Source organism: Mastigoproctus giganteus, chromosome 2, assembly GCF_048544385.1.
Source record: "Mastigoproctus giganteus isolate SK-2022 chromosome 2, ASM4854438v1, whole genome shotgun sequence".
NCBI classification, from domain to species: domain Eukaryota; kingdom Metazoa; phylum Arthropoda; class Arachnida; order Uropygi; family Thelyphonidae; genus Mastigoproctus; species Mastigoproctus giganteus.
The window spans coordinates 53584458-53606530 of record NC_143576.1 but is presented as its reverse complement, the minus strand read 5'-3'; the positions used below and the strand labels follow the sequence as shown (position 1 = coordinate 53606530).

Genomic DNA, 22073 nt, shown 5'->3' with positions numbered 1-22073 from the left:
AATTTGCCTTTAGCCAGCGGGTGGTTGGTTGCTGAATAGACTTCCATCCCTTGTCGTGGAAGTTGATAGCCTAAATAAGTTTAAGGCTCAGCTGGACAGGTATTTCGAATGAACAGAGGGGTGAAGTGGAAGTGGTTATTTTTTATTTATTTATTTATTATTATTATTATTTTTTTTAATTTATTTATTATTATTTTTTTGGCTGATGCTGCATAAGCTTGCTTTCTTGCATCAAATGCTTCTACTAATGCTAATGCTAATATCTCCTACAATGACGGCCCACATATTGATGCTAAACCCCCACTTGGAAACAGGATTGCTGATGAGAATTTTCCACTGACCATGTATGGAGATTATGCATGTTGAATATACCATCTTGTGTAAATGTTGCTTCATCAGTCCACAGGATATTGACAAGAAAGTCAGGTCTGTTGTTGATATTATTAAGTATCCATAAACAAAATTTTTCACATGCAAGTGAATCTCCTGCTTGCAATGCCTGAACTCTCTGCATATAGTATGCATACAGCCCATGTTCATGCAGTGTATGCCAAACGTAGGTTTTTGGGATGATCCATTCTTAGCAACTCTTCTTGTGCTGGTGGAGGGATCTAATATCATGATCTCCAGTACCTCTTCCTCTTCTTGTGTAGAATATGGTTGGGCCAACCTCAGTTGTGATGCTCTTACGCCATATCCCATTCTTTCAAATAATGGCAGATGCCAGTTAGGACATCCTTGTTGGAAAACAATGCTGGTATTTGGTGGCTGGATCTGTAGCATTTCCTTCACACCATATACAAAGTGAATGTCTGCATATTCTGCTAACTTTAATGCTCTCCTACTTGCCAAACATGTAATAAAGTTACTGTACTATAGCAACAATCCATTCATTGTAGCCTTACATTTTCATCATTCCTTTTATAAAAAATACAGTATGGCAATTTGCATAACATTTTGTGCAACAATCTGATTTGCATACCCCACTTGTGACATTCACAAAATGCTAGAAATGGAAATGACTTCATTAACCTGTTTAACATTCTAACTCAAAACCCTTTGCTCCCACTTCAAACAGAGTGTAGACTTTTCTTCTTTTATTTTAATGAACCATTCCCTCAATAAATATCAATGTCAATTTCAAGGATACCCTGTATATATACTGTCTGTTCACCAATAGAATGGTTCACTATGGCCATAGGCACCTCCGTAGCCAGGTGGAAAGGAGCAGCAGTGCGTAGCACACGCTTCTTGATTAGACCGGAGTTCGAGCCCGTCACCACCAAATATGGAGGATGCGGAAAGGTCAGGGAATGACCACCGCATATCCCCGGAGCAATATGGCCTTAGTTGCTAATGCTCTTAAAAACCAAATAACAAACAAATAAACAAACTATGGCCATAGATGCCGATGTGCCTAATAAATCCCCAAACAAACAACACCAATAGAAGATACTTTGGTGCCTTGGAAACTGGACCAAACCATTTTGCAGAAAGGTAAGGTAAAGAGGCACCTGACAGCTCAGTATATATGGCAAGTGCTAGTATGTATCCTGGACACCTGCATAAGTGACAAAAATGTGTGTACAGCAGGGTCGAAAAGTCCTTCACAGTGAAGAGAAAAATATGGTGAATAATATGCTTAGGCATTTTTAAGATGAAGCAAGATGTTGTTATTTAATTGTACCTAAAAGTTAACCTATGAGAAGAGCTGCTCTAACTATAGGTTTATCAGAAATAACAATTAAACCGATTAGAAAAGAACGTTCATTGCTGTCACAGCTGGAAGATAAATTAAAATCTCCATGTAAGAAGAAAAAATCAGTGAGTAGGAAAACAGTTGATCAGGTAGATGACTTTGATATTACTGCAATTCTGGGAAGAACCTAGTTTTTTTAGATGAAATCTGGGTGGACAGTAATATAACTTTTTGGAAGCATTGGAGGATCAATGGATTATATGGAGTCATGGACTCTGGTCATGCTGGTAAAAGAATTATTATAATAAGTGCAGAAAATGTAAATGACTTTATTTCAAACTTATATATAAAGCTGCAAACATAACTGGGGACTACCATGGCTAAATGAATCAACATAATTTTGAAACTTGGCTAAAGCAGCAACTACTGCCAAATATTCAGGCAGGTTCTGTTATAGTTTTCAATAATGCACCACCGTATCATAGCGTTCAACAAGACAAGCCTCCTAACACTTTGTCCCGGAAGCAAGATATTATAGTGGTTGGTGAGACACAATGTATCATTTCAGCCTAATATGCATAAATGTGAAATGTTAGAAATTATTAGCCATTTAAACATTCCAAAAACATACACCATGGTTAGAATACTCCATTAGCATGACACATTGCCTTAAGTTTACTGGCATACCATTGCGATTTAAACCCTATTGAATTCATATGGGCTGAACCAAAAAATTTTATTTTAAATAGAAATATTCAAGCAGATCTGAACATGACACATCTGACAGAATGCATGAAACAAGGAATAGCTAGCATAACTCAAGAAAGATGGAAAAGATGACGTGATCATGTTTTTAAGATAGAGCAGAAGCATTGGGAAACTGATTGAATTATTGAAGAATTTACTGAGTCTTTGGTGATTAGTACAAATGAAAGTGATAGCAAAACTGAAACAGCAATGGAAAGAAATCAAGAGAATGATTAATGTAAGGTTTTAAGTGCATTATTAATATTTATTAAATATTAATTATTTCTGAATATTATTTATTTATTTTTCAACATTTATTTCTGAATATTATGATTGTATTTCAGTAATCTAGTATTACAATTTAGCTATAAAAATATAACTACTAACTATTAAAACATGTTATTCATTTGATGAGCCACATGCTCATCAAATGAATATTTGATAGGTGGAACAGGACCAGAGTATGCCTGCCAGGGGCAAAGGTTGATGACGTTGTAGAGCAAATATCATCTTTTAAGGGCACAAAAGGTGATATAGTTGTACACGTTGGCACTAATAATATTAAGAGTAGGAGACCGGCAGAATTACTTAACAAGTACAGGTCACTATTGAACAAAAGCCGAGAATTAGGGTTGAATTTGAAAGTGTCTGCAATTCTGCCCAGACACGATAGAAGGGAGTATATGATGAGAGCCTTGTCGATCAATTCGGCCCTGGAAAGATTGTGCAAGGCTCAAGGGGTAGAATTTTTTTCAGCCTGGACTGTACTTGTTAACAGGAGAGATTGCTTCTACAGGGATGGGATACACTTAAATAGAAAGGGTGCAAGAATATTTGCTGATGCTATCGAGGCAGTGTTAGGTGGGTCGGAAAACTGCTAGCTTGGGGGGAGACAAAGACCAATAGATTGACAGTAGCCACTGTCAGAGGTGAAGAGATTCTTGCACTGCTTCTATTAGAATGAGCAGAAGCCTGAAAAACAAGATGCATGTTATTTCAGAGACTGCTGGGAGCCATTGCGGTACAAGTAAACACATGGGTTGTGTTAGGGTAGCTAAGAATAGAAACAGGTGCAGGTATACTTGCGTGTACACCAATGCTAGGAGTTTAGTAAATAAATTTGATGAATTTGAGGTATTGCTCAAAACATCAAAGGCAGATATTGTTGGGATATCAGAGACATGGTGTCACACAGATATAAGGGATGCAGAACTGCAATTTGGGGAGTACAACGTCTACAGAAAGGATAGACAGGATAGAAAGGGGGGAGGGGTTATGCTATTAGTTAAGAAACACATAAAAACCAAGGAAGTGAAGCCAGTCGACATCGCTGGACAGTGCAGTGTTGAGTCAGTTTGGTGTGACATAAGCATTGGGAGATCAAAATTGAGAGTAGGAGTGTGCTATAGGCCTAATGACTCTGATGAGTATAATAAGGAACTGTACAGGAAAATAGAGTGGGCCAGTAAATCAGAGAGTCTTATAATGGGAGATTTTAATTTCCCAGATATTGACTGGAATTTGGGGGCTGGTTACTCACACACTAGCAGGGCTTTTGTGGATTTATTGGATGATTGTTTTCTACATCAGCATGTTCGGGAGGCAACTAGAGGGAGTAATGCTCTTGATTTGATTATCAGCAGTGATTCTTCGTGCATTAAGAATCTGCAGATAAATGAACCACTAGGTGGCAGTGATCACAGTGTGCTGAAGTGGGATTTACTCAAAGAGGTAACTACCATTAGGGGTAAAGGGAAGGGTTATTGCTTCCGTAAAGGTGACTACGATGGACTGAGACAGTATTTAAATTCTATACAGTGGGACCAACTGATGATGTTACCAACAGCAAATTCAAAATGGGAAGCATTCAAAGAACTTATCTTGGAAGCTACTAGGCTTTATATACCAACTAAGAAATATGTTCAAGGTTTAGGCCAAAATGGATGTCAGATGAACTAATGAGGCATATGGCAGAGAAGAAAAATGCATGGGATACTTACAAATAAACACATGACACAGAAGCCTATGATAGATACAAGTTGATATGCAACCAAGTTACAAAGGAGGTTAGGCAGGCGAAGGCAGATTACGAGAAATCCTTGGCAAGGGATGCAAAGAAAAACAGCAAAGAGTTCTTTACTTATGTAAACTCTAGACGGAAGGGGATGAATCAGATTGGTCCACTTGATATTGATGGGTCAACTGTTGATGATCCTGCTCAGGTAGCTAACAAACTAAATGAATATTTTGCATCGACATTCACACATGAGGAGTTATTCAGCAAGGGGAATGCCAGAGGTGTATTCAACTCTAGCAGTAAGCTACAGAATCTTGAAATAACTGGGAGTAAAGTGGAGGGGAAACTGTTGAAGATAAACACAAGAAAGGCACCCTGGGTGGATGGGATCTATCCAGTTATATTAAAGGAGGCAGCAAAGGAAGTAAGCAAACCCTTAGCCATAATTATGAGAGCTTCCTTGGACTCAGGGGAGGTACCCATAGACTGGAAATGTGCAAATGTGACCCCAATTCACAAAGGAGGATCAAAGGCTGACACAAGTAATTATAGACCTGTGAGCTTAACTTCTTTTCCAGGAAAATTAATGGAGGCACTGGTTAAAGAAGCACTGCAGGATCATTTAGACAAGACTTCAATTATAGCTCAGACACAGCATGGTTTTGTTAAGGGGAAGTCTTGCCTGACCAACTTGATTGGATACTATGATGCAGTCACAAAAGAACTGGATGCAGGGAATAACTTTGATATTATATACTTGGATCTTAGAAAGGCTTTTGATACTGTTGCACATGGAAGACTGCTACACAAATTGGAGCAGTGTGACATTGGAGGCAAATTGCTGCTATGGATAAAGGGGTGGTTGAGGGGGAGAAGACAGAGAGTGGTAATTAATGGACACTGCTCATCGTGGACTAATGTTATTAGTGGAGTCCCTCAGGGCTCAGTGTTGGGTCCATTATTGTTTTCTGTATTTATAAATGATACTGATGATGGTATATCAAGCTTAATGTCCAAGTTTGCAGACGATACAAAGGTTGGCAGGGTTGTCAAGGACACTACTGACACTATGCTGCTGCAACAGGATCTGGAAAGGTTGAGCAGATGGTCTGAGAGGTGGCAAATGAAGGTTAACATTGACAAATGTAAAGTACCACACATGGGAAACAGGAACCCCAGAGCGACGTATCAACTCTGTGGTACTACACTGACAGTGGTAGAGAATGAAAGGGACTTTGGGGGTGGTTGTGCAGGCAGATATGAAGTTCTCTGAGCAGTGCAGACGGGCTGCAAGAATAGCTCATGGAGTATTGTCAATGATATACAGGAATTTTTCCAGCAGGGATAAGGAGGTGATTATTCCATTGCATAAGGCAATGGTCAGGCCACACCTAGAGTACTGTATACAGGTCTGGAGGCCTCATTTCATGAAGGATGTAGAGCTGCTAGAACGAGTACAGAGAAGGGCAACAAGATTAGTGAATGGAACAAAGGGGTGCTCTTACGAAGAAAGGCTTAAGTTTTGCAAATTACAGTGTCTGGAGACTAGGCACCAGCGAGGTGATCTGATAGAGGTGTATAAAGCCTTGAATGGTTTAAGCATGCTCAATGCTGATGGGATTCTTCCTCTAGCTCAGAAAAATCACCTGAGAGGGCATAAATTCAAATTGAGGAAAGACAGATGTAGGATAGATGTGCGGAAATTTGCCTTTAGCCAGCGGGTGGTTGGTTGGTGGAACAAACTTCCATCCCTTGTGGTGGAGGTTGATAGCCTAAATAAGTTTAAGGCTCAGCTGGACAGGTATTTTGAACGAACAGAGGGGTGAAGTGGAAGTGGGTTTTTTTTTTTTTTTTTTTGGCTGATGCTGCATAAGCTTGCTTTCTTGCATCAAATGCCTCTACTAATGCTAATGCTCTCTTTACTTTCTGACTCACCCCTATTTCAGAGAATAGAAGTGCCTACTTAGCCACGTGCTCAAGTATCTCCAAGTTGTGAACAGAGTGTGCTTCCATGGGCACTGTTCTGTAGAACTGGCTTCTACAATCCCCCCCCCCCCAGTCCAACTTCAAACTCACGGGACCAGCTTTTCTTCTTCCTCGTTTATTCTTTCAACTTTTGTTTTCTGGAACAGTCTTCCTTCACACATATTTCTTGAAAATTATAATCTACAGAAATACAAGGCAACAAGTATCTTCTTTCATCTTCTTAACCTTCAACTCACACAGAGCACTAAGTAAGGTGCTCTGTGTAAGTATGTTTTGTCTTTGGGGTTTTCATACCCCCCCCAAAAAAAAAAAAAAAAAAAAAAACCAACATCAATCCAAGGCAAACCTTAAATGTGGATTCTTCTTATGGGTGGTAATTGTTTTTAAAAAAATATATATATTAGCTATTGATTATTGGAATATTTTATTAATTAAAAATATTTTTTCTTATCTTATAACTTATAGCAGCGCATTATTTTTCTCTCCAATAGGGTAGTAAATCAGGAATTCGAAGGTTTTCTCATGAAGCATCAATTAAAGGTATATAGCATGTTAAAAATAGATATAAATATTATGGGTGTTTAGTAAAATTGGTACTTTTACAAATTTCTATCATATACAAAAGTTAGCTGTAGCACATTACTTCAGTTTCTTGTTGTTTAAAATGAAGACTCAAATAATGCAAGTTTCATAATTTGTCAGATGTCACCATAAGCACTGGAATTTCCTGTCAGCTGATATTCATGGTAAAGAATGTGAATACAGTTCATATAAGATGATTTTTTTTCCCTTTGTTAAAGCTGGGCAAGTTACAATTGCATATTATTATAAGTTAAATATGAATGCGCTCCATATAAAAAAGTAAAAGTATATTGAAGATTTATGGTAGAGATGCATGAAGGAGAACAGAATATGGCTATAACCAAGAGCATATATAATAATAATAATAAAAGGATATTTGTAGTATAAACAATGATGGTAAACAGGAAAGGGAGCAAATGTGGATGAGTCACAGAGTTAGTGATGAGCATAACTGAATGATTAATAGTCAATTATGTCAGTAACTGACTATTAATCATTCAGTATTCAGTAAATATTTGTCTAATTTGCATATAATCAGTTATATGCAAATTAGACAAATATGAAATCGGCAAAACAAAGAAATTGAATAAAAAAAATGACGGCCGAAGGATTCGATTCAATGTTATCAACACTGAAAATAAAGCACTCTTATCAATCGGCCAATAGTAATTTCTCTCTCTCTCTCTCTCTCTCTCTCTCTCTCTCACACACACACACACACACACACACACACACACACACACACACACACACACACACACACACACACACACACACACACACACACAACCTTAATTTTTATTGTCAAGTTTTTATGGCTTCAGTTTTCTTGTTTTGATTTCATAAGCAACTAATTTGTATATAGTCAATTATGAAAATGCAATAATTGATAATTGTTGTTATTTGCCCATAATTATATTGGTTATCACTTATTACTCTCAATAATGCCCATCACTAGAGTGAGTGCATTAGTCTTTCCAAATGTGGATATAGTAAATACTCAGAAAAGAACTTGGTTGCAGTTTGGGTTGAATGCTACCTTTTTAATAACAGGCCATGGTTTATCTTATAAGCATTTTCAGTTTGGACTCTTGGACCAAGGTACCTGCAGTTTCAGTGAAGGTGAAACTGCAGAACATGTAATGTTAGACTGCAATCAATATCTTGATTTAAGAATGAATTTGGAGTTGTTATTGTTATATTTTGGTTTTTAGGAGCATTAGCAACTAAGGCCATATTGCTCCAGGGATACGCGGTGGTCATTCCCTGACCGTTCCGCATCCTCCATATTTGGTGGTCACGGGCTCAAACCCCGGTCTAATCAAGAAGCATGTGCTCTGCACTGCTGCTCCTGCCCACCTGGTGATGGAGGTGCCTCCTTTGGAGTTGTCTGCAGGCACTCTTGGTGAGGGAGAGACTTTGGATCACGTTCACGGATAGACAGCTATTTACTTATTTTAATAACTATGTTGCAGCAGTTTTTAGAAGACGTTCCGCGATTCGAGTAAGTAATAGAGGTAACTCTTCTCACTAAGATTGATGGAAGCGAAATTTTTAAGATCTGATTTTACTTAGAAGAGGCTAAGTGGCTGAAATAATTATTTGTTTATTTTATGCATTGTGTTGTATTATATTAACACTTTTACGTTAACTAAATGTGAACTTGAAGCTCTGAAATTAGTTAATATTTTGTCCGTAACCACGGATAGGCTTTGGCCTAGGTAGTGGGGTTGTCAAAATTGTCTTAAATAAATAATAAAATAAAATAAAAAATCTCCCCCACCTCTCAACTGCTCTGCCCACCCCCTCCCACCTTCCCCTCCATACTTTTCAGTGGTGGAACCTATTACCCCAATTCTGTGTCTGCCTCTTAACAGCCCCCAGCAGAAGGTAGGTTGCCTCTGCAGGGGTGTCCCTCTATCCCTTTGTTCTTCCTCTTTCCAGGTGGAAGTCTTCCTATCATCCACCTCCTGTGCCTTCTCCTTTTGTCCCAAACTCAAACCATCACCACCATGCTCTCTTTCAATTTTTTTTTTTTTTCATTCCCTGCTTTTACCCCTTCATACCTTTCATTTCCTCCTGTTTTGTCTATTTTTTTTTTTCCTATCAGGGCCCTTCCTGGCAAGCTCAGCTGACAAGCAGGGTTCGTCCCTGCCAGTGCACTCATACATCTACTTCCCTACTGCTCTAGCCCACCTCCCCGAGGCAGTGACAGACAATAAGTTTCCCAATGCCCCACAGCTAAGAAGCCAGATGAACATAACAACACAACCCGACACTAAACTGCACAAACCCAGCACTTACACAATATGATCTTTACAATGAACTGTATACAAACCTCCCAGTTCCGTCAGTCAATTACCACTATGTCACTATGTGAAACATTTCCTTATAGAATGCCCATTATATCATATGGTGTGACAAACAGCCTTCCATCTCCCTGTAAATATGCAAGACTCCCTGACCTTATCGCAAATCATAGGTGATAATTCTAATGTCGACAATATATTTACTTTTTTTAAAACTAATAGAACATTTCAGCCACATAAATCATGATTAAAAACTTTATTTTTTAGCCAATAGTTAGATGCAATATGGCCAAAGTAGCTTTTGCGGCAAAAAAAAAAGTATAAACAACTGAGATGCATCATAGTAGCTAATCATATTACTCAGACTGGATCTCCCCTACCTACCAACCGTGCCCACACCACATGGGGAAATGCCACCCCTCTGTGTTACCAGGCGATTGATACTCTCATCAACCAGTGCAGTACCATCACTTTGCTAATTGGAGGCTTGAAGTGGTGGAAGTCCTGATGTTTAGTCTCCAGAGCTCAGTTTCGGTCAACCTTACCCTATCTCTCCATCTTACAGATGACTGATGACTTTTGAGATTATGACGGACATCATGGCAAGATCCAGTCTTCCTTACATTTCGTGGGTACAGCTCTAAAACAGTGTTCGCAGGCCAGTTACTAGTTAGTACACTGGACCAAACCTATTGGTAACACTCTAGGAGGCTTTCGGATCAATTAGTGTATAATCTTGCTACCTGTACTCTGCCGGATAGTGACTAGAGGGAGTCTGAGTAGTGTGTATATGGAGGGCATTGTCAAGGATCTGGGTATATTCTTACCATGAATTCTTACCCCACTTTTTCTTACTACTGAATACACCATGGATTTTCAAACTAATAGAGCAAACTTATCTGCAAAAAAGATCTAAACCTCCTAAACACTTCCTAGTTCATTTCACAAATATACGTGGTCTCAGTTCTAATCTCAACTATGTCCAAAACATACATGGGGGTTTGTGCAACCTGCCAAACCCCACGTACGTTTTCTGACAGAATCTTATTTATTTGTTAATTCAACTACCGCTCATCTCAGTTGCCCAAATTATTCGCTGTATGATTCTTTTTGCCTCAAAGGTGGTACTTCTGCATGTCCGATATTCCCTGTCAGAGACTTGGTAATTTGGAATCTCCTCTTTTCAGTCTTCTCTGACTGAAAATCTCTTTACCTCATTCTGTAGAATTCTGCAGTTTCCATGGTGTAGTGGTTATCACGTGCACCTCACATTCACAAGGTCCTCAATGTCAGGCCACACCTTGAGTACTATATACAGGTCTGGAGGACTCATTTCAAGAAGGATGTAGAGCTGCTGTAACGCGTACAGAGTAGGGCAACAAGATTAGTGAATGGAACAAAGGGTTGCTCTTACGAAGAAAGGCTTAAGTTTTGCAAATTACAGTATCTGGAGACTAGGCACCGCCGAGGTGATCTGATAGAGGTGTATAAAGCCTTGAATGGTTTGAGCATGCTCAATGCTGATTGGATTCTTCCTCTTGCTCAGAATAATCACCTGAGAGGGCATAAATTCAAATTGAGGAAAGACAGATGTAGGATAGATGTGTGGAAATTTGCCTTAACCAGCGGGCTGTTGGTTGGTGGAACAGAATTCCATCCCTTGTTGTGGAAATTGATAGCCTAAATAAATTTAAGGCTCAGCTGGACAAGTATTTCGAATGAACGGAGGGGTTAAATGGGAGTGTTTTTCTTTTTGGCTGATGTTGCATTAGCTTGCTTTCTTGCATCATATGCCTCTACTAATGCTAATGCTAATTTGATCCTGGGCAGAAACAATGATTGTTTTTTTTGCTGCATGTATACTTGTACACCAATGCGAGGAGTATACTTGTACACCAATACGTGTACACCAATGTTAGGAGTATAGTTAATAAATTTGATGAGCTTGAAGTGCTTGTCAAGATATCAAAGGCAGATATTTTTGGGATATCAGAGACAGTTGTGTCACACAGACATGAGCAGTGCAGAATTGGAATTTGGGGAGTACAATGTGTACAGAAAGGACAGATAGGACAGGAAGGGAGGAGTCGTTATGTTGTTAGTTAAGAAACACATAAAATCTAAGGAAATTCATCCAATTGATGTTGGTGGACAATGCATTGTTGAGTCTGTTTGGTGTGACATAAGGACTGGGAAAGGAAAAATGAGAGTAGGTATAACACACACTTGCTCTCATAGGCATAATGAATCTGATAAGTATAATGAGAAATTGTGCAGAGAAATATAGTGTGGGGCAGTAAATCAGAATGTCTTATAATGGGGGATTTTAACTTTCCAGATATCGACTGGAACTTGTGGGTTGGTCATTCACACATTAGCAAGACTTTGTGGATTTATTGGATGACTGTTTTCTATAGCAACATGTTTGAGAGGAAAACAGGAGTAATACTCTTGATCTGATTATCAGCAGTGATTATTCAGCATTAAAAATTTGCAGATAAAGGAACGACTGGGTGACAGTGATTGCAATGTATGGATGTGGGAATTACTTAAAGAGGTAACTACCTTCAGGGGTAAAGGGAAGGGCTATTGCTTTCATAAAGGTTACTACAGGCGTCTGAGACAGTTTTTAAATTCTGTACAGTGGGATCAACTAATGATGTTACTAACATTGAATTCTATATGGGAAGCCTTCAGGGACTTAATTTTGGAGTCTACTAGGCTTTTCATTCCAATGAAGAAATACAGTTCAAGGTTTAGCCCTAAATGGATGTCAGATGAACTAATGAGGTTCATGGCAGAAAAAAAAATGTATGGGATGCATATAAAGTGTCAGGTGACAGAAACCTATGGCAGATGTAAACTTGTCTGTAATCAAGTCACAAAGGAGGTTAGGCAGACGAAGGCAGATTAAGAGAAATCCTTGGCAAAGGATGCAAAGAAAAACAGCAAAGAGTTCTTTACTTATGTAAACTCTAGAAGGAATGGGGTGAATCAGATTGGACCACTTAACATAGATGGGTTGACTATTGATGATCATGCTCAGGTAGCTGATAAACTGAATGAGTATTTTGCATCTACATTCACACATGAGGAGTTATTCAATGAGGGGAGTGCCAGAAGTTTATCAAATGCTAACAGGGAGCTAAGTGATTTTATAATAACCGAGAGCAAAGTAGAAGAGAAATTGTTGAAGTTAAATATAAGGAAGGCACCAGGGGTGGACGGGATCTATCCAGTTATATTAAAGGAGGCAGCAAAGCAAGTAAGCGAACCCTTAGCCATAATTATGAGAGCTTCCTTGGATTCAGGGATGGTCCCCATGGACTGGAGGTGTGCAAATGTATCACCAATTCACAAAGGGGGTTCAAAAGGTGACACAAGTAACTACAGACCTGTTAGTTTAACTTGTGTTCCAGGAAAAATAATGGAATCACTGGTTAAAGAAGCATTGCAGGATCATCTAGACAAGACTGCAGTAATAGTTACAACACAGTATGGGTTTGTTAAAGGGAGGTCTTCTCTGACCAATTTGATTGGATACTATGATGTCGTCACAAAGGAACTGAATGCCAAAAATAATTTTGATATCATATACTTGGATTTCAGGAAAGCTATTGATACTGTTGCACATGAAAGACTGCTGCACAGATTGTAGAGTTATGGCATTAAGGGTAAGTTGCTACAATGGATAAAGGGATGGTTGAGTGGGTGACGACAGTGAGTGGTAATCAGTGGACACTGCTCTTTGTGGAAAAATGTTATTAATGGAGTTCCTCAGGGTTTGGTGGTGTGCCCATTGTTGTTTTGTATATTTATCAGTGATATTTATGAAGGTATATCAGGTTTAATGTCCAAGTTTGCAGATAATACAAAGGTTGGCAGGGTTGTTAAAGACAGTAAAGAAAGTATGCTACTCCAAATGGATCTAGATAAGTTGGAAAACTGAAGTTTAACATTGACAAATGCAAAGTACTGCATATGGGTAGCAATAACCAAAGAGAAACATACCATGTGTGTGGTATTGCACTCTGGGAAGTGGAAAGTGAAAAATACACGGGGGGGTAGTTGTGCAGTCAAATATGAAGTTCGCTGAGCAGTGCAGATGGGCTGCCAGGGTAGATCATGGAATCTTGTCAATGATATATAGGAATTTTGCTAGCAAGATTATCAGTGATTAAAATTGATTAGAGTTTTATTTAAAATTGATTAGATTAGATTTTAAAATAGATTAAAATTGCTAGCAATTTTACAAGTGTCAGGCCACACCTAGAATACTGTGTACAGGTCTGGAGGCCTCATTTTTGGAAGGATGTACAATTGTTAGAATGAGTACAAAGAAGTGCAACAAGATTGGTGAGGGAAACAAAGGGGTGCTCTTACCAAGAAAGGCTTAAGTTCTACAAATTGCAGCCCCCGGAGAGTAGGCCCCTGCGTGGTGATCTGATTGAAGTGTATAAGGCCTTGAATGGCTTGAGCAAGCTGAATGCTGATGGGATTCTTTGTCTTGCTCAGATTAAGAACCTCAGGTGGCACAGATTCAAATTGAGGAAAGACAGTTGTAGAATAGATGTGTGGAAATTTGCCTTTAGCTAGTGGGTAGTTGCTTGGTGGAACAGACTTCCATCGTGAACATATGTTGTGGAAGTTGATAGATAGTCTAAATAAATTTAAGGCTGACCTGGACAGCCATTGCAACGAATGGAGGGGTGAAATGGGAGGGATTTTTTTTTTTTGCTGATGCTGCATAAGCTTGCCTTTTTGCATCATATGCCTCATATGCCTCCGCTAATGCTAATGTATGAAAACTAATGCAGATTATGAAAAATTCATCTGTTGTCTCTACTGTTCTCCCAACTCCACTAATCACTTGGAGCTCTTTGAATTCCTCTCTTTGCAACCCGACTTTCTCCAGTCCAACTTTCCTAACAGTGAGGTAATTTTTCTTGGTGATTATAATGTTCGCAACTCCAATGGCTTCCATTTTCTAGTCACATCGACCCAGCTGGGTGAGATATTGACTTTTGCAATTACTAATGATTTTGCAAATCAGGCTTTTGCAATTACTAATGACCTTGCACAGATTGTTCATTTCCCTCTCAGAATACTGGACAATTCTAACCATATATCCAACACGCTTTATCTTTTTCTCACAAACAATCCTTTTATGTACACGGTCGAAGTGAGTGGTCCTTTAGGCACCTCAGATCACAACTTGGTGATTATCTCTTCTCCAATGGAGCCTTTGTCTGATCGCTGTTCCCATCCTCATGTTGTTTGGCATTACAAGATTGGAAAATGGAATGAACTGCGAGATTTCTTTTCATCCTTTCCTTGGTCAGATTACTGTTTCAAAACTTCTGATGTCAACTTTTGCTCAGATCGTGTCAGCGAAATTATTCTTGTAGGAATGGAATCTTTTATTCCACACTCCACTTTAAAATCTCATCCTTTATCTAAACCTTGGTTTCCAGTAAATGTGGTAAGGCTGTTCAAGAGAAGAACACTGCATATCGTAATTGGCTTGTTTCTAATTCTTCAGTTTCATTTTTTGCCTACACCAAAGCTCGAAACAATTGTAAATCAGTTATTAATCAGTCCAAACTAGATTTTGAACAGGCTTAGAGTGGAAAATTTGCTTCTTGCCCTAATGGTAGCCAAGCATTCTGGTCTCTTGCCAAAGGTATAAGCCACAGCTTTTGCCCATCTCTGCTCCCACCTCTGTGAAAACCGGATGGTTCTGTTGTTACTTCAGCCAAGGATAAAGCTTACCTGCTAGCATCCCATTTTTCTTCCAACTCATGTATTAATAATTTGATAAAATACCTCCCACCATTCCCAACACACTCCATTCAATGCCTCCTGTGGTCTAATGTCCCATTGCAATTACTTCTACTCTTTCTAAAGTAATGGAGAAATCAATTAACTGCCAACTCTTAAACTACCTAGAAATCCTCCATCTGATCAATGATCACCACTATGGATTCTGTCGTTCCACTGGTGATATTCTGGCTTATGTTACCCATTTATGGACAAATTCAGTGGAAAAGTTTGGTGTAACACAAGCAGTTACTCTTGATTGATATATCAAAGGCTTTTGATCTTGTTTGGCATAAAGGTCTTCTAAACAAGCTTCCATCTTATGGTTCCCAACTGTTATTTTGAAATTGATTATCCAGTTTTCTCTCTGATCGCTCACTGAGGGTGATGGTAGATGTTCTAACTTCTCCAGTAATGGTGGTGTTCCCCAAGGTTCAGTTCTTTTCCTCTTCTATATTAATGACTTTCTTCCATTGACTGGAAATCCTATCCATAGTTTTGCCGATGATAGCACATTGCATTCCACTTTCCATTTTGAAAAACCTTGCCCTGCTCAATCAGATTCGACTTCTCAAATATCCTCTACCAATTCCTTAAATGCCGATCTCCAGGTAATTCTCCAGTGGGGCAAAGACAACTTAGTTGATTTCAATCCTTCTAAAACTCAGTCTTGTTTTATGTCTGGCAAAAAGAATTCTTCTGTTCCTAAGCTTATCTTTGGTGACGCTACAATTTCTAGGCAAGATGATATATCTCTTTTGGGGATTACCCTGACTTCTAATCTCTCTTGGCACAAGCACATTACAAATATTGCTTCCTCTGCATCTAAAAAACTTGGTTTTCTCTTTCACTCTCGGCGTTACTTTTCTTCCCAGCTGCTATTCACTCTGTACAAATTGCAAATTCGTGCTACCATGGAATATTGTTCCCACACCTGGGGCAGTGCCCCAAAAGTTCTCTCAGGCTTCAAGATTCCATTCAGAAGAGTGCAGTTAGGTTAATTAATGACTCATCTCTAATTAATTAATGACCGTCTCTCCACTCGCTGTCTCATAGACATATTGTTCTTCTGAATTGGCTTCTATATTTCCGTTCTCTCTTTCAAACCTGTCCAAACACGTGCTGCCACCAGCCAACATCCATTTAACGTCCAACTTCAAACCCAGAGAATCAACTTTTCATCTTCCGGAATAACCTTCATTTTCTGGAATAACCTTCCTTCATACATATTTCCTGAAAATTACAGTCTACAGAAGTTCTAATGTCAACAAATAACTTCTAACAGAGTCTGGAGACTAGGCACCGGCGAGGTGATCTGATAGAGGTGTATAAGGCCTTGAATGGTTTGAGCATGCTCAATGCCAATGGGATTCTTCCTCTTGCTCAGAATAATCACCTGAGAGGGCATAAATTCAAATTGAGGAAAGACAGATGTAGGATAGATGTGCGGAAATTTGCCTTTAGCCAGCGGGTAGTTGGTTGGTGGAACAGACTTCCATCACCTGTTGTTGAAGTTGATAGCCTAAACAAATTTAAGGCTCAGCTGGACAGGTATTTCAAACGAATGGATGGGTGAAATGGGAGTGGTGTTTTTTTTTTTTTTTTGGTTGATGCTGAATAAGCTTGCTTATAAAAATAAAAATTATTTTCCTCATGACTGAAGTCAAATTTAACAGTTCTATAGTTGCACACATTACCCTTTGATCCTCCCCTCTGTAAATACAAGACACATTTGCACAGTTCCAATTTATAGGAACTGTCCTGAACACATGGATTCTCTCGTAATTATGGCCAAGGGTTTGCTTACCTCTTTTGCTGCTGCTTTAAATATAAGTGGATAGATCCCTTTAGTCCTAGATGTCTTTTTTTACTTTTAGCGTCTGCAATTTCTCTTCCACTTTTTTCTCAGTTCAGAGCCAGACCATGTATTTCCGTGCCCTTGGCAGAAAGGTTTTTCTGTACCCTCTTACTAAGAATATATATATTTCTTGCCTAATTATTCTTCTGTTTTTGAAGATTGGCACCCCAGGCAAGGGCACTACTAGCCCGTGTCTTAATGTGTCAGTTTTAACAAAATTATTTAGTTCTCACATATAACTTGGTATACTTTTGGTGTTCCCATCTCAAAAAATATCATACAGGAATGTAAATGCAAAATATTTATTTAGTTTGCTAGTAACCTGCACAGAATCGTTAACAATTAAACCATTCATAATCTATTGGACCAGTGTTGTTTATCTAGTATCATTCTTCTAGTGTAACATAAGCAAAGAATCTTTGCTCCTTTTCTTTACATTCTTAAAAATGGCTGAAAGTGCTTGAAGCTTTGGTGTTAACACTGAAAATGCTAAAAACTATTTAAAATGCAGAACTTTTTGTCCTGTGTGGTCATTCAGGAGTATAGTAATTTTTTTTTTTTTTTTTTTAATTATTGTGTAATAACTGATGTTAAAGAAAATTGGAACAAGAATATTGGAAAATGTTTATCAAGAATTGCACTAAATTATATGATTATGACATAAATTTATAAAAATTGCCTGATTTTATTTTTTTTGTTGTTTTTAAATTCTTATTCTATAATTTAAAACAGTGTTTTTCTTCTTATTTTTTAACTTGTAGTATTTGATATTCTAGTAATATATGTTCATTATTTAAAGGTATTGTTACCTCACCACCAACACCATCAGTTCCTCTTCCAAGTTTAACATCACCACCATCTAATATAAAAATTCTTCTTGAACATGAAGCAGAGTGGAATTTTGACATAATAGAATTAGAAAGCATAACAGAGAAAAGGTTTGTTATAATATATTTATGCCTTAAAAAAAACAAAAAAAACTTAGGTGTGTTTGCAAGAATTGCAAATAGTTGTTGAGTGTTATGTACTTTGTTCAGAATTTACAAGCAAAATTTGTAAATTCCGAAAGAAAAATATAATTTGGGAATGACTTCCACATAATATGTGTGGTTCCATTATTACCACATGTTGTCTGTGTGTAAGACTTTAGAAGTTATTTACTGTTTCATAATAATGTTTCTGTTAACTTTTTCATGAGAGCATTTCATTACTATCAAGTAGTTTTGTTTAGCGTAGTTTCCACAAAGCCAACATAAAGTAACATCTGGTTTAATTTTGAAATAATTCAAAGGGATATTACTCAGTCACTGTTTAAAAATAAATTCTGTGACATTAAAGTACCAATAGATTTAGAATTATTATGTGGCGGCAGGATAACAATTTTCAGACTATTCTATTAATACATTTATTTGCATATGCTGCCATGTAGCAGCTTTTGGTTTAGATGACAATTGTACTTTTTTCATAATCATCGTTTAATATGTTAGCATCAGTTCTGTTGTGATTGGGAGAGATTTTTTGTGAGCTGCTGTTTAAAGGTAAATAAAAGCAATTTATTATTTGCATTTAGAATTGAATAATTTTTGTGAAGATTTATTGTTTATGGGAAAACTGGATGTTGTAAGCTATGAACATGAAAAACAAGATTTGTTACTTACAGAATAAACTTCCATTGTTTTATGGGCAGTATGGTGAATGTGAGCACAAACAAAATTTTTTCAGCTCATTCATGGAAGTTGCTTCCATTTGCTCTGTGTTTTTTTTTTTTTTTTTTTATTACAAGTCACAGTTTTTGCTCAAAGCAACTTAAGTTATTCACAGAGAATTTATCCTTTGCACCATGTACAGTTTCTTCATTATGAATTCACATTATTTTAGCCTGCAGAACACACTTGTCCTTTTAACTTTTAATTTTTCCTTTTTGAAACCATTTAGTATTAGTGAGGTTTATGATGGAATGGAATCTCTTCCATGCAATAAAAGTATGTAATCATTTAAAAATCATATAGATAAATTTTTATATAAGAGACACACCTTCTTGTTAGAATATTTTCATATTTCGTTAATTATATTAAGAATGTCATCAAAATATTTTCAGTATTATAAACCAATAAACCAAATAATTCCTCCTCTGTAAAAGGAGGAATTATTTGGTTTATTTTATTGCTAGGAAAAACTTAGTCATTAGACTATTAATGATCTGTCCTAAAGAGCAGCACGAGTCTCTTTGTATGTCTTATTTTAGAATTTAAAGAATTTTATATCCATCATGATTTCTTCTCTTTTTTTTGCAAGTAGTAAATGAAGGCTCAGAAAAGAAATCCATGTTTCTTTTTAAATTTTTATAAGAGTACAAACCTCGCTGATCTAATAACCACTTAGCATTAGCATTAGTAGAGGCATTTGATGCAAGAAAGCAAGCTTATGCAGCATCAGCCAAAAAAATTAAAGTAAAATAAATAAATAAAAAATAACCACTTCCACTTCACCCCTCTGTTCGTTCGAAATACCTGTCCAGCCAAGCCTTCAACTTATTTAGGCTATCAACTTCCACGACAAGGGATGGAAGTCTGTTCCACCTACCAACCACCCACTGGCTAAAGGCAAATTTACGCACATCTATCCTACATCTGTCTTTCCTCAATTTGAATTTATGCCCTCTCAGGTGATTATTCTGAGCAAGAGGAAGAATCCCATCAGCATTGAGCATGCTCAAACCATTCAAGGCTTTGTACACCTCTATCAGATCACCTCGCTGCTACCTAGTCTCCAGACGCTGTAATTCGCAAAATTTAAGCCTTTCTTCGTAAGAGCACCCCTTTGTTCCATTCACTAATCTTGTTGCCCTTCTCTGTACTCATTCTAGCAGCTCTACATCCTTCTTGAAATGAGGTCTCCAGGCCTGTATACAGTACTCTAGGTGTGGCCTGACTATTGCTTTATACAAGGGAATAATCACCTCCTTATCCCTGCTAGAAAAATTCCTATATATCATTGACAATACACCATGAGCTACTCTTGCAGCCCGTCTGCACTGCTCAGAGAACTTCATATCTGCCTGCACAACCACCCCCGGGTCCCTTTCATTCTCTACCACTGTCAGTGTAGTACCACAGAGTTGATACGTTGCTCTGGGGTTGCTGTTTCCCATATGTAGTACTTTACATTTGTCAATGTTAAACTTCATTTGCCACCTCTCAGCCCATCTGCTCAACCTTTCCAGATCCTGTTGCAGCAGCATAGTGTCAGTAGTGTCCTTGACAACCCTGCCAACCTTTGTATCGTCTGCAAACTTGGACATTAAGCTTGATATACCATTATCAATATCATTTATAAATACAGAAAACAATAAAGGACCCAATACTGAACCCTGAGGGACTCCACTAATAACATTAGTCCACGATGAGCAGTGCCCATTGATTACCACTCTCTGTCTTCTCCCCCTCAACCACCCCTTTATCCATAGCAGCAATTTGCCTCCAATGCCACACTGCTACAGTTTGTGCAGCAGTCTTCCATGTGCAACAGTATCAAAAGCCTTTCTAAGATCCAAGTATATAATATCAGAGTTATTCCCTGCATCCAGTTCTTTTGTGACTGCATCATAGTATCCAATCAAATTGGTCAGGCAAGACTTTCCCTTAACAAAACCATGCTGTGTCCGAGCTGTAACTGAAGTCTTGTCTAGATGATCCTGTAGTACTTCTTTAACCAGTGCCTCCATTAATTTTCCAGGAACAGAAGTTAAACTCAAAGGTCTATAATTACTTGTGTCAGCTTTTGATCCTCCTTTGTGAATTGGGGTTACATTTGCACATCTCCAGTCCATGGGTACCTCCCCTGAGTCCAAGGAAGCTCTCATAATTATGGCTAAGGGTTTGCTTACTTCCATTGCTGCCTCCTTTAATATAACTGGATAGATTCCATCCACCCCACGTGCCTTTCTTGTGTTTATCTTCAACAATTTCTTCTCCACTTTACTCTCAGTTATTACAAGATTCTCTAGCTTACTGCCAGAGTCGAATACACCTCTGGCATTCCCCTCGCTGAATAACTCCTCATGTGTGAATGTCGATGCAAAATATTCATTTAGTTTGTTAGCTACCTGAGCAGGATCATCAACAGTTGACCCATCGATATCAAGTGGACCAATCTGATTCATCCCCTTCCTTCTAGAGTTTACATAAATAAAGAACTCTTTGCTGTTTTTCTTCGCATCCTTTGCCAAGGATTTCTTGTAATCTGCCTTCGCCTGCCTAACCTCCTTTGTAACTTGGTTACAGATCAACTTGTATCTATCATAGGCTTCTGTGTCACGTGTTAATTTGTATGTATCCCATGCATTTTTCTTCTCTGCCATATGCCTCATTATTTCATCTGACATCCATTTAAGCCTTGAACAATATTTCTTTGTTGGTATGTAAAGCCTAGTAGCTTCCAAGATAAGTTCTTTGAATGCTTCCCATTTTGAATTTGCTGTTGGTAACATCATCAGTTGATCCCACTGTATAGAATTTAAATACTGTCTCAGTCCACCGTAGTCGCCTTTACGAAAGCAATACCCCTTCCCTTTACCCCTAATGGTAGTTACCTCTTTGAGTAAATCCCACTTCAGAACACTGTGATCACTGCTACCTAGTGGTTCATTTATCTGCAGATTCTTAATGCATGAAGAATCACTACTGATAATCAGATCAAGAGTATTACTCCCTCTAGTTGCCTCCTGAATATGCTGATGTAGAAAACAATCATCCAATAAATCCACAAAAGCCTTGCTAGTGTGTGAGTGACCAGCCCCCAAATTCCAGTCAATATCTGGGAAATTAAAATCCCCCATTATAAGACTCTCTGATTTACTGGCCCACTCTATTTGCCCGTACATTTTGTTATTATACTCATCAGAGTCATTAGGCCTATAGCACACTCCTACTCTCAATTTTGATCTCAAAATTTTGATCTCACTTAGTCACATATAGAGAGCCATTTGCTCCTGCCTGCATGTGGTAGGATGGGGAACCTTGACTGAATAGTTCTCTTTCCAAGGGGCTCAAAGGA

At 38.1% G+C, this 22073-nt stretch overlaps 1 protein-coding gene across 2 annotated transcripts in view; it reads left to right on the top strand.

The window, feature by feature from the left end:
- The window catches only part of LOC150089304 (high affinity cAMP-specific and IBMX-insensitive 3',5'-cyclic phosphodiesterase 8B-like), a 764745-nt gene that overhangs the window by 624983 nt on the left and 117689 nt on the right, over window positions 1–22073 (top strand). For both annotated transcript variants that reach the window (XM_090388973.1, XM_090388965.1), the window contains exons 13-14: window positions 6941–6989; window positions 17818–17956. In XM_090388973.1, the coding sequence (XP_090245099.1) occupies window positions 6941–6989; window positions 17818–17956 (188 nt within the window). The remainder of the gene's footprint in view (window positions 1–6940; window positions 6990–17817; window positions 17957–22073) is intronic.